This window comes from Somniosus microcephalus, chromosome 6, assembly GCF_052327205.1.
Source record: "Somniosus microcephalus isolate GS21.2 chromosome 6, FLI_Smic_1.0, whole genome shotgun sequence".
Taxonomy (NCBI): domain Eukaryota; kingdom Metazoa; phylum Chordata; class Chondrichthyes; order Squaliformes; family Somniosidae; genus Somniosus; species Somniosus microcephalus.
The window spans coordinates 173,377,745-173,392,059 of record NC_140992.1 but is presented as its reverse complement, the minus strand read 5'-3'; the positions used below and the strand labels follow the sequence as shown (position 1 = coordinate 173,392,059).

Here is a 14,315-nt window from a genome sequence, read left to right as displayed (position 1 = left end):
AGAGAGAACATGATGAATTGAGATGGAGGTTGAAATCACCGGAGGATGAGAAGTCATTCGGTGCAGAGGCCGAGGTAGGAAAGCAGTGAAGATATCTCGGTAATAACATTTTTATGGTACTTGGGTGAGCGGTAGAGGACAAGAATTTTAAACGAGAGGTGAGAGGGGTAGAATAAGGCAAGGTGGTCAAAGGAGGAGAAAGTGCCAGAGGAGTAGGGGGACAGACCAAGGTGTGATTTGGTGATGAGAGGCACACCGCCACCACTGCATTCGGAGCGGGGCAATTGGTGGAAGGTATAGCCAGGCAGGGAGGCTTCATTTAAGAATAAGGTGTCATCACTCCTCAGCCAAGTTTCCGTCAGGGCCATGATGTCGACGCAATCATCCACGATAAGCTCATCGATGACAAGGGCTTTGTTCGCAAGTGAACGGACATTCTGGGGGGATATGCGGAGGGGGTCGGTTACGGCTGCCCCACTGCCAGCGTCAGCGCTTGGGGACTGGGGAGGTGAGTTGGACGGTGAGGAGATTGGCATGATTAGCCCCCAGTGGGCGCGCTGGGTGGAAAGGTCAGCGAGAGAGTAGGATGGGACAGTTGGGGCTGCTGCTCATAAGGAGGCAGCGACGAGTGCCTCGATGGGCCCTTCGTCGGATGCCAAGAGACAGCGGCAGGAGAGTAGGATGGTCGAAGAGTAATGAAGGATTGGGGTAGGGATTTGGGAGGGCAGAATATCCGAGAGAGAGATGAAAGGAGGCATGACAACAGGAGAGAGCAGTCAGGGAGGCAGATAGAGAGAAAAGGAAAAGGGGGAAGACAAAGTGGGGAAGTATTGAATGGCTCGGGTGTGGAGCGGCAGCCGAAGTACACATACGAATGGACACAGGGGAAAAGTTCAGGTTACATAGGCCTGGTTAAATGTAGTAATTAATGCAATACATATTTCTTGGTAGCAGGGAATAGGTTGGAGACAATAGTTGGGAGACCAGGGTCAAAGTCGACGTAAGCAGGATGGAGCCGGCACGGAGCATCGACGAACCGCTGTCCAAAGCAGGCGAGTGAAGTCCATAAACTATTTGAAGGGTAGAGAGTTCAAGGTGAATCAAAGAAAAAAATGGACATAAGTAAAACCTTACAAAAAAGATAAGGGCGTTTATCTCCCCTCTTTTACACAGAAAGGAAAGCAATTTCTGAGCATAACGAAACATTAAAAGCACCCACAAAAAAAATTACTTAATTCTTACCAAGGATTACAAGCACAATACTGTCTCTAAAGGAAAGCCACACTTTGTGTTTTCAACAAGGTACAGCGAGTGAAAATTTCAATCACTTACCAAATAGAGAATGTACTGTATATTAATTACTTGCCTTTGGAATGCTCATCCTTATTTAAAAATTACTCTCCTAAATTTTCTACGGGGACCGACAAAGACTTTCCAAGGCCTCCCTCATCCAGGTGCCTAAAGAAATCTGCATCTATTCTCAAGTCAATTGATATGATGCCTCAACTAAAATGTATTCCAGTAATTTGGGTGGGGGGGGGGGTGGGAGGTGAAAGAAATGAGGGAAAGTGAGATAAAGACTGTGGCTGAGGCAACCAGAAGCAGAAGCACACACTTTTGTTCTGGGCTATTCTGATCATTTCTAAGCCATCCAGATAACATTGTCCACATTACCCACATCAGATTCCTGGTGGAAGCAGAAATTTGAGTAGTAAACAAGCCAATCTGACTCGACTGCTTATGCAAGGTCTGCTGGTTAAACAGATAGACACATTTAAAGCCCTATGAATAAAACCTCACGTTCAGTTGTTTACCTACTGTGGAGTGACGAGAGCCAACATTAAACAGGAATTTGCCATATTTTACCTGTTCTTGGTAGCCACGTCGCTGAACAAAAATCTTTGGATATTTAGAGAACAGGACACAGCCATCAGACCTGCAGGCTGTAGAGACCGCTCAGAACAAATTTTCCTAAATTATTTTCCCACACGACATAGTGAGAGCTGGAATTCTATGGGATAAGAGTATCAAAAACAGCTCCCTCGTCAATTAGAACACCCTAGCTCAACTCAGGACCCGCTTGTGTTTGACCCAACTGAGAAGTAATCTTTGCATTATGCTCACTCAGAGGGCTCAGTCAGCACCTTCAGCAGGCCCCGTCTCTGAGCAGACACCAACAGGAGTCATTTCCTCATCTGCCTCAAAAAAGGAAACAATGTTCATTTGCTTTTCTGTAAAGTTGCCTCTTTCCTTGAGTGACTTGGTTCAAGTCACGAGCCACATTACCTCAGACAACAACTAAGCTACCTAATTTTACATTTGAGGTCCTACAAGATGGCTCTTTCTGGGTTAGTGCCATAACCAGTGCACGAGATACAATTCATCTCAACATTGAAATTCTACCCCAGTGTATAGGCAATGACCGAGCATGTACACTAACGGAATTTTTAAAAATCCTACAAGTGCTTTCAACCAACACTTACTCTCTCATTCTGTCAGTGGGTTGACTTCCCTGATATTTAATACAAGAGTCAAATAGGATCAATATTGGTTTCAGCGGAAAGGGCACTCCACTGGACAGTACAGAACAATGTGTTAGCAAGTACCAGGTGACTTGAGACCCTTTGGTTACAGAATTAGACACCTGACCAGAACCAAATCCACAGCTGTCACCAATGGGTATCAAAGCCCAGGAGCCCTCTCCCCCACCAAACATTTTGGATGACAGAACATAGTTTCATCGATGCATGTCTGTGGGCAAAACAATCTTGCAACACTTTCTGCCTGTGCTCAACTCTGATGCGGGAGTGGAGACTGCTTCTGTGCCAAGCTGGACCCCAAAGCCCCTCTACAATAAGTAAACTTCAACATCCATGTAGTCCGGAAAGTTTCACAGTTTTGATTCATATTTAATCTCTTCAAGTCTGGAGCTTGCCAATTTAAGAGTAGTTTGAAAGTCACAAATGCAACTTCAATTGCTGGCTGATGTACCTTGCTTGAGGAAGAACCATACCAGATCAGCAAGCAGAAAACTATTGTTAAAAGGATGCATAATAACTCCCTTATAAGCCGAATTGGGGAGTTGGAGCGTATATACATTGCACTGACTAGATTTGCAATTCCTGTTTAAATTGACACTGTCAGGGTAGAATTATGTTGAGTTTGAGATTCCTATTCAGGTTTTATTTACTGTGCAAATACAAAATTCAAATGATTCTTGAAAAATTACTAATGACAACAAATGATGTAAACTGAAATCAGGACATGAAGCAACAGCTCAAACAAGCACCCCCACACGTCCCCCTCCACCCTCACCAAGAATGAGGCAGAGCGAGAGGGAGGCAGAGATTGCAAGATTGTGCATGTAGAAAGGAAGAAAAATTCTGGAGATAGCTTGAGAGCGCAAGACAGCCAGAGAGAGGTAGACAGACATTGCAAGACTGTTCACATAGAAAGCAAGAAAAGGTTTTCTTGGACACTGAAATTAACACAAATTACTGTTCCTGCAAAACTTCCACTACCCCCAAGGCAGTTGACCTGATGAAGAAAACTCTTCCAAGACGCTGAAGTAACAGTTTGAAAAAGAGAGTATTGATTTAATATTCAACAGATTCATTTCTGCAACCCACTTTGCAGGTATAAATTACAACTTGAGCATTTAGAAGCATCAGCAATTTAAAAGTTTGGTTTCACGTAATTCAACAAATGGGTATGAACTCCAAAATAGGAAAAAATAAACTGCCTTTCCGCTTTAAAATAAATAATAAATTCTACAAGCACTGTAAAGAAGTTGTGCCCACAAACAGCCGTGTCTCTAACAACAATGCAATAAAGCAGCAGCTAGCAAAAAGTTTCATGTGCGCACACACACTACCATTATTAAAGAAATGGATATCAAACAAGGGCCCCTCTGCAATTACAAGTGTTACTGCTGCACAATCCTGTTTTTATGGAACCTTCATACTGAATGAAGTCTGCCCTCCATTTGGTGGTAATGTGAATGTGCAAGTGGAAGGAGAATTGGGAATTGCACAGGTCCAAACAGGACAGCGCTAGTTTCATCTGTTGGGAGCTTTTAAGTATTCAGGTCAAAATCTTTTCAGACCACTGCTAGACATTAAATGGCAACTTCCACGGACTTTTTCCATCAAGATGTCCATCCAAAATGCTGCGTGTACACAGAAACATAGGAACAGGAGTAGGTCATTCAGCCTCTTGAGCCTGTCCTGCCAATGTTAGATTGTGACTGATCTGTACCTCAACTCCATTTACCCACCTTTGTTTACATTAACAATTTAGACTTAGGAATCAAAAACACAATTTCTAAATTTGCAGATGACACCAAATTGGGGGGAGGGGGTGGTGGGAGAAGGTCAATACTGAGGAGGACTGCGACAAGTTACAGGAGGACATTAATAAACTTGCAGAATGGGCATATAATTGGCAAATGAAGTTCAACACATAAATGTGAGGTATTACATTTTGGTAGGGAGATCACATCACTTGGAGGGTGCGAGTCTAGGTGGGGTAGAGGAACAAAGGGATCTCGGAGTACAAATACACAAATCACTAAACGTTGTGGCACAGGTTAGCAAGGCCATGAAAAAAGTAAACCAAGCACTAGGGTTTATTTCTAGAGGTATAGAATTGAAAAGTAGGGAAGTTATGCTAAACCTGTATCGAACCTTGGTTAGACCACACTTACAGTACTGGTCGCCATATTATAAAAAGGATATCGAGGCACCGGAGAGGGTGCAGAGAAGATTTACAAGGATGATACCAGAAGTGAGGGTATACATATCAGGAAAGGGTGAACAGGCTGGGTCTCTTTTCTCTTGAAAAAAGGCTGAAGGGTGACCTACTAGAGGTCTTTAAAATTATAAAACATTTTGAGAGTGGATACAGAGGATGTTCCCACTTGTGGGGAGGAGCATAACTAGAGGCCATCAATATAAGATAGTCACCAAGAAATCCAATAGGGAATTCAAACTTCTTTACCCAGATAGTGGTGAGAATGTGGAACTCGTTACCACAGGGAGTGGTTAAAGCGAATAGTATAGATGCATTTAAGGGGAGGCTTGGCAAGCATATGTGGGAAAAGGGAATAGAGGGTTATGCTGATAAGAGTTAGATGAGGAAAGACAGGAGGAGGCTCAAGTGGAGCATAAACACCGGCATGGACTGGTTGGGCCGAATGGCCTGTTTCTGTGCCGTATATCCTATGTCTCATATCCCTTGATACCCTTACCCAACAAGGATCCTAGCAATCTCAGTCTTGAAAATTTCAACTGATCCAGCGCCTTTTGAGGGAGTGAATTCTCTACTACTGTCACAAAGTGCATCGTTGCCATGACAACTCACCCCATCAATTCCATCTTCACACCCAACTCTTGGAGAGTGAGTTCACTGGTGCATCTAGCTGTTAAGGTACTTTAAGGAGCTAACACTAGAAACACATTTCAAACGCCCCGATACTTCCCTGACCTTCTGTATCCAGCTGTCTGTACATATATGAGAGAGTTTATACTAAAGAGGTTACAGAAATCTTAGCTTCACTGCCATTTTTATGTCCTTCCTTCCAGGACACATCAATCTGTTAGTTTTCCACACTATCCCAAATGACCTTTTAAATTCCTTCAAGCAACCAGAGCTCTTCTCCAATGCCAGACATTCAAAGCTTTCAACAAAATTAGGCCTTTTACTATACTGCGTACTTGCATGCCACCACTGGTTTTTGTCAACATTTAGTTGCTCCTCACTTTCGCACACTATGTTTGACAGTAGCTACAGAATTTCTGCTCTAGCGTTGTCAATCAAATATGTTGGATGGAACAGTGAGCAGATACAGGAAACTCTCTTATCCGGCACCGGCGTGGTGCCGGTTTATCAAAAAGTCCAGATTAGAGGTATAGTAAAAGGTACGAGAGCCACAGATCCAGGCGCCCCTGTTGCATAGCAACAGGTGCAGGAACCCCGGCCACAAGATCCAGGCGTCTCTGTTGCATAGCAACAGTTGCAGGAACCCCGGTTACACGGCCACAGATCCAGGAACGGCCACTAATATGAAGTAAAACTTACCTGAACCTACTCCTGAATTTTGCCGGTTAACAGAGATTTCCGGTTATTTAGGTGCCGGTAAACCCAGAGTTTCCTGTAGAACATTGAGAGTTAAGAAAAGATGTAGAGCAAGGAAACGCCATCACCGTCTCTTTAACCTCTGCAGTGAAATAATCACGAGATGCTACTTGGAATGATGAAATGGGATCAGAACTAGGAGTTGGCACTAGAGAAAAATCAAAAATTTCCAATATGCCATTCTGGTTGTTAGACAGCAAACCACATTTATTGATTACAGAGCAGGAAGAAACAGTTTGAACCAGCAAAGAAGTATATTTCTACACTGTTTGAAATGTAGTCCAACCAGGCACATACAAATTCTTAATGCCCTCAATGGCTCTGTAGGTAAATGCCCCATTAACGTTGCACTGATCCACACAAATCAGGAAGGTTCTAATTTCAACACCTAGTCTCTGTTGAATTGGGTAATCTCAGCTAGTGAAAATAGGACAATGGGAGTTGGGAAAAATCAGAGTTCCTATTACTGATTATCAAGGTCACACCTACTGGAAAGTGTCAATGTGTAGCTGTCTGGTGAGGACAGAACAGGACAGGGCTTGGCTACAATGTCGAGACTCACTTATGTAGGGCCAGTTAGGCATGACGTCAAACAGCTGTCAGCACATTATGTCGAATTACAGTATGCAGACGATGCTTGCATCTGCGCTCACTCGGAGGTCGAACTCCAAACCATCGTAAACACCTTCACCGAAGCATACGAGAGCATGGGCCTTACACTAAACATCCGTAAGACAAAGGTCCTCTACTAACCTGCCCCCGCCACACAGTGCTGCCCCCCGATTATCAAAATCCACGACAAGGCCTTGGACAACGTGGACCACTTTCCATACCTCAGGAGCCTACTGTCAACAAGGGCAGACGTCGACGACGAAGTCCAACACCGCCTTCAGTGTGCCAGTGCAGCCTTCGGTCGCCTGAGGAAGAGAGTGTTTGAAGACCAGGACCTCAAACCCGGCACTAAGCTCATGGTCTACAGAGCAGCAGTGATACCTAACCTGCTGTATGCCTCAGAGACATGGACCATGTACAGCAGGCACCTCAAGGCACTGGAGAGGTACCACCAACTCTGCCTCCGCAAGATCCTGCAAATCCATTGGCAGGATAGGCGCACCGTCAGTGTTCTTGCTCAGGCCAACATCCCCAGCATCGAAGCTCTGACCATGCTCAATCAGCTCCGATGGATGGGTCACATTGTCCGCATGCCCAATACAAGACTCCCAAAACAAGTGCTCTACTCGGAGCTCCGGCACGGCAAGAGAGGCCCAGGTGGGTAGAAGAAACGCTTCAAGGACACCCTCAAAGCCTCCTTGAAAGTGTAACATCCCCACCGACACCTGGGAATCCCTGGCCCAAGACCGCACAAAGTGGAGGAGAAGCATCCGGGAAGGCGCCGAACACCTCAAGTCTCTTCGCCGGGAGCAAGCGGAAGCCAAGCGCACGTCAACCCAAGCACCCCACCCACCCGCCCCTTCAACCACCGTCTGCCCCACCTGAGAGAGACTGTAGGTCCCGCATTGAACTAATCAGTCACCTGCGAGCTCATTTTTAATGTGGAAGCAAGTCATCCTCGGTTCCGAGGGACTGCCTAAGAAGAAGCAGCACATGAGCCACTACCTTTAGGAAAGGAGGTAAGAGGCGAAAACTATAAAGGAAATCCAGAAATTGCATAAATACAGAGCAACCACCAACTATTCAAGAAAATTAACCTAAAATATAATATTATGAACAATTAACAAAATGAAAATGCATTTCAGTACCACTGATGAACTGTCTTGAATTCAATATGGCAGATAACATTCATTGGCCAAGGCTATAAACGCTAAATGTACAATATTATATACTATAATAACTTGCAAAGAACATTGATAAAAAGCAACTTTAAGAATATGGGGGCATCAATGGAGTTTCAAACTGAAACAGCCCAATATTCAGTACCATTTGACAAGTATTTAATTCAGCTGTAACAAGTGCCTACCTTCTGATAGTGCAATGGATTGTCAATGGCGTAGCACAGCGTCGAGATAAAGTTTGGCTTGGTGATCAGCGACGCACACTCCTGAATCAGAAACTGAGTCTGCAACAAGAAAGTTTTTTTTTTTTAAAGTTAGGGTAATTCAAGGTAGGGCAGTACAGGTAGACTATCCTTTATCCGAAAACCTCGGGACCAGCCGTGTTTCGGTTTTCGGAGAATTTCGGATTTCGGAAGGTGGGTCGGCAGGGGTCCGCGGGGGGGGGGGGGGGTCGGCGGGGGATCGTGCGCACGACCCCCCGCGGACCCCCCGCCGGCCCCAACCCCAAGTCGGCGCCGGCGGGGGTCCGCGGGGGGTCGTGCGCACGAATTACGCTGGACTTACGCTGAACGAAAAAACCTTCGGTTTTTAGAGGTTTTCGGAAGTTCGGATAAAGGGTAGTCTACCTGTAGTACCCCAGTGGTAACAAACACTTGACTCTCAAACAGTTCACATACTTGAGAACAGGACTGTCCATCACTCCAATTTATTTGTATAAGCTTAGGCGCACTTGCACTGCTCAAAACAAATTGAGATGATTCATCACTAGAATATACACCATCTCAAAGCCCAACACAGCTCCTAATCAGAGCTTTAATGAACTGAGACACAAGAAACACTGAGGGTTATCCTAGCACTTTGGACAGTAGCGAGAGCTGATTGATGCAGCCTCAGTGGATATAAAAGGAATTTACTACGCAGTATTTTATGCGTTTATCTTGGTTCTTGTGTGCTCGATTTTGATTGATATTGTTGCACCATTATAATCCTGCTTTAAAGTTTACTTCATGCAATAACCGTAGTTGTGGAAGCTGACAGCAAGGTGCTCATCTCAGCTTCACATAACTGAAACTTGCTTACATGAGGCTGTCAGGAACAATTTTGGGGGGGGGGGGGGGGGGCGGGGGGGAACTACCACACCATAGAACATAAGAAATAAGAGCAGGAGTAGGCCATACGGCCCCTTGAGCCTGCTCCGCCATTCAATATCATGGCTGATCATTGACCTCAACTCCACTTTCCCACCCGATTTCCCTTGATTCCCCTAGAGTCAAAAAATCTATCTATTGTATCTCAGCCTTGAATATACTCACTCAGCATTCAGTCCTCTGGGTCAGAGAATTCCAAAGATTCACAACACTGGGTGAAGAAATTCCTCCTCATCTCAGTCTTACATGGCCTACTCCTTATCCTGAGACTATACCCCCTAGTTCTAGACACTCCAGCCAGGGGAAACAACCTCTCAGCATCTACCCTGTCAATCCCCTTCAGAATCTTGTAGGCTTCAATGAAATCACCTCTCATTCTTCTAAACTCAAGAGTATAGACCCATTCCACACAATATCATAGGACAGCCCTCTCATCCAAGGAATCAATCCAGAACTGTGCACAGTACTCCAAGTGTGGTCTCACCAAGGCCCTGTACAATTGTAGCAAGACTTCCTTATTCACTCCAACCCCCTTGCAATAAAGGCCAACATGCCATTTGCCTTCCTTATTGCTTGCTGTACCTGCATGCTAGCTTTCTGTGTTTCTTGCACGAGGACAGCCAAATCTCTCTGAACACCAACATTTGAAAATTTCTCACCATTTAAAAATTATTTTTCTATTCTTCCTACCAAAGTGAATAACCTCACATTCCCCTACATTATACTCCATCTGCCACCTTACTGCCCACCCACTTAGTCCATCTCTATTCCTTGGCAGACTCTGTTCTCTTCACAGCTTACTGTCCCACCTAGCTTTGTATCAGCAGCAACCTTGGATACATTATACTCGGTCCCTTCATCTAGGTCATTAATATAGGTTGTAAATAGCTGAGGCCCCAACACTGATCCTTGCAGCACCCCACTAGTTACTGCCGGACAACCTGAAAAAGATCCGCTTATCCCTACTCTGTTTTCTGTCCGTTAACCAATCTTCTATCCATGCTACTAGATTACCCCCAACCCCATGAGCCCTAATCTTGTGTAATAACCTTTTATGTGGCACATAGAAACATAGCAGATAGGAGCAGGAGTAGGCCATTCGGCCCCTCGAGCCTGTTCCGCCATTTAATGAGATCATGGCTGATCATCCAAATTCAGTACCCTGTCCCTGCTTTCTCCCCATATCCCTTGATTCATTTAGCCTTAAGAAATATATCTAACTCCTTCTTCAATATATTTAATGAACTGGCCTCAATGGCCTTCTGTGGTAGAGAATTCCACAGATTCACCACTCTCTGGGTGAAGAAATTCCTCATCTCAGTCCTAAATGGCTTACCCCTTATCCTTAGGCTGTGACCCCTGGCTCTGGACTCCCCGCCATCGGGAACATCCTTCCTGCATCTAGTCCTGTTAGAATTTAAGTTTCAATGAGACCCCCTCTCATTCTTCTAAACTCTAGCGAATACAAGCCCAATCGACCCAATCTCTCTTCATACGTCATTCCTGCCATCCCGGGTATCAGTCTGGTGAATCTTCGCTGCACTCCCTCCATGGCAAGAACATCCTTCCTCAGATAAGGCAACCAAAACTGCACACAATACTCAAGGTGTGGTCTCACCAAGGCCCTGTACAACTGCAACAAGACATCCTTGCTCCTGTAATCGAATCCTCTCGCTTTGAAGGCCAACATACCATTTGCCTTCTTAACCGCCTGCTGCACCTGCACGCATACCTTCAGCAACTGGTGCACAAGGACACCCAGGTCTCGTTGCACTTCCCCTTTTCCCAGTCTATTGTCGTTCAGATAATATTCTGCCTTCCTGTTTTTGCCACCAAAGTGGATAACCTCGCATTTATCCACATTATACTGTATCCGCCATGCATCTGCCCAAATCATACTGGAGTTTCTCTGCATCCTCCTCACAGCGCACACGCCCACCCAGCTTTGTGTCGTCTGCAAACTTGGAGATATTACATTTAGTTTCCTCGTCTAGATCATTAATATGTATTGTGAATAACTGAGGTCCTAGCACCGAGCCCTGCGGTTCCCCACTAGTCACTGCCTGCCACTCGGAAAAAGACCCGTTTATTCCAACTCTTTGCTTCCTGGCTGCCAACCAGTTCTCTATCCAAGTCAGTACCTTACCCCCAATCCCATGTGCTTTAAATTTGCACGCTAATCTCTTATGCGGGACCTTATCGAAAGCCTTCTGAAAGTCCAAAAACACCACATCCACTGGTTCTCCCTTATCTCTTCTACCAGTTACATCCTCAAAAAATTCCAGTAGATTAGTTAAGCATGATTTACCTTTTGTAAATCCATGTTGACTTTGTCCGATCCTGTCACCGTTTTCCAAGTCTTTTATAATGGACTCTAGCATTTTCCCCACTACCGATGTCAGGCTTACTGGTCTATAATTCCCCGTTTTCTCTCTACCACCTTTTTTTTAAATTTTTTTTTATAAATAGTGGGGTTACATTAGCTACCCTCCAATCCATGGGAACTATTCCAGAGGCTATAGAATTTTGGAAGATGGCCAGCAATGCATCTACTATTTCTAGGGCCACTTCTTTAAGTACCTTAGGATGTAGATTATCAGGCCCTGGGGATTTATCAGCCTTCAATCCCGTCAATTTCCCCAACACCATTTCCCTACAAATGCCGATTTCATTCAGTTCCTCCCACTCATTAGACCCTATGTTCCCCGGGAGGTTGTTTGTGTCCTCGTTTGTGAGGCCAGAACCAAAGTATGTATTTAATTGGTCTGCCATTTCTTTGTTCCCCCATTATAAATTCCCCCGCTTCTGACTGCAAGGGACCTACGCTTGACTTCACCAATCTTTTTCTCTGCACATATCTATAGAAGCTTTGAGAGTCAGTTTTTATGCTCCCTGCCAGCTTACTCTCATACTCTATTTCCCCCCTCTTAATTAATCCCTTTGTCCTCCTTTGCTGAATCTTAAACTGCTCCCAATCCTCAGGTTTTGCTGCTTTTTCTGGCCAATTTATATGTCCTCTCCTTGGATCTTATGCTATCCCTAATTTCCCTTGTTAGCAAATGTTGAGTCACCTTTTTTGTTTTATTTTTATGCCAAACAGGGATGAACAAATTCTGTAGTTCATCCATGCGATCTTTAAATGTTTGCCATTGCCTATCCACCGTCAACCCTTTAAGTAACGTTCCCCAATCCATCCTAGCCAACTCGTGCCTCATACCATCATAGTTTCCTTTATTTAAATTCAGGACCCTAGTCTGAGTCAACTACTTCACTCTCCATCTTAATGAGGAATTCTATCATATTATGATCGCTCTGCCCCAAGGCGCCTCGCACAACAAGATTGCTAATGAATCCTTTCTCATTACAGAATACCCAGTCCAAGATGGCCTGATCTCTAGTTGGTTCCTCGACATATTGGTCCAGGAAACCATCCCGTATACACTCTAGGAATTCCTCCTCCACAGTATTGTTGCTAATTTGGTTAGCCCAATCTATATATAGATTAAAGTCTCCCATGATAACTGCTGTGCCCTTATTGCATGTGTCTCTAATTTCCCGTTTAATGCCATCCCCTGGATGGCACCTTATCGAATGCCTTTTGGAAATCCAAATATACCACATCCACTGGTTCCGCTTTATCTACCCTGCTAATTACATCCTCAATAAACTCGAATAGATTTGTCAAACATGATTTCCCTTTCATAAAACCATGTTGACTGCCTAATCACGTTATGATTTTCTAAGTGACTTGATGCCTCTTCCTTAACAACGGATTCCAGCATTTTCCTGACAACTGATGTCAGGCTAACTGGCCTGTAGTTCCCTGTTTTTTCTCTCCCTCCTTTCTTGAATAGCGGTGTTACATTTGTGACCCTTCCAGAATCTAGGGAATTTTGGAAGATCAAAACCAATGCATCCACTATCTCTCCAGCCACCTCTATTAGAACCCTAGGATGTAGGCAGTCAGCTCCAGGGGATTTGTCAGCTTTTAGTCCCATTCGTTTCTCTAGTACTTTTTCTCTACTTATATTAATTACGTTAAGTTCCTCACCCTCATTAGACCCTTGGTTCCCCACCATTTTGGGTATGCTTTTTGTGTCTTCTACTGTGAAGACAGATACAAAATATTTGTTTAACATTTCTGCTATTTCTTTATTCCCCATAACAATTTCTCCTGTCTCAGCCTCTAAGGGACCAACGTTTACTTTTGCTACTCTTTCCCTTTTTAGATACTTGTAGAAACTCTTACAATCTGCTTTTATATTTTTTGCTAGTTTTCTCTCATTCTATTTTTTCCCTTTATCAATCTAATGCTATCCTTAACTTCTTTAGTTAGCCACGGTTGGATCACTTTTCCCGTGGAGATTTTGTTTCTCAATGGAATGTATTTTTGTTGCGAATTATGAAATATTTCTTTAAATGTTAGCCACTGCTTATCTACCGCCATACCTTTTAATCTATTTTTCCAATCTACCTTAGCCAACACCCCCCTCATACCTATGTAATTGGCTTTATTTAAGTTTAAGACTCTCGTTTCAGACTTAGGCAAGTCACTCTCAAAATTAACGTGAAATTTTATCATATTATGATCACTCTGCCCCAGAGGATACGTTAGCCTTGGAGAGATACTGCGCAGACTCACCAGAATGATACCAGGGTTTAAAGGAGTAAATTGAGAGGACAGGTTGCATAAACTTGGCTTGTATTCCTTTGAGTTTAGATGGTTGAAGGGTGATCTAATTGAAGTGCTTAAGATTATAGCAGGATTCAATTTGGTAGATAAACTATTTCCTCTGGTGGGTGAGTCCAGAACAAGGAGGCATAATCTTATAATTAGAGCTAGGCTAACATACACAGGCCTCATTGAAATAAAGTTATTTAAAACAGATACCATGATGAACCTTACGAATTTGGGCTCTGCACATATCATGCACATTTAAGAAAAGATATACTTGCACTCGAGGCAGTTCAGAGAAGGTTCACTCGGTTGATTCCGGAGATGAGGGGGTTGACTTATGATGAAAGGTTGAGTAGGTTGGGCCTCTACTCATTGGAATTCAGAAGAATGAGGCGCGACCTTATCGAAACATATAAGATTGTGAGGGGGCTTGATCGGGTGGATGCGGGGAGGATGTTTCCACTGATGGGTGAGACTAGAACTGGGGGCATAATCTCAGAATATGGGGCTGCCGTTTCAAATATATATGAGGAGAAACTTCTTCACTCAGAGGGTAGTAAA

At 44.1% G+C, this 14,315-nt stretch overlaps 1 protein-coding gene across 13 annotated transcripts in view; it reads right to left on the bottom strand.

The window, feature by feature from the left end:
* Positions 1 to 14,315, bottom strand: part of cnot1 (CCR4-NOT transcription complex, subunit 1) — a 239,717-nt gene that overhangs the window by 183,580 nt on the left and 41,822 nt on the right. For all 13 annotated transcript variants that reach the window (XM_085990940.1, XM_085990937.1, XM_085990939.1 and 10 more), the window contains one exon: positions 8,114 to 8,212. In XM_085990940.1, coding sequence (XP_085847066.1) covers positions 8,114 to 8,212 — 99 coding nt within the window. The remainder of the gene's footprint in view (positions 1 to 8,113; positions 8,213 to 14,315) is intronic.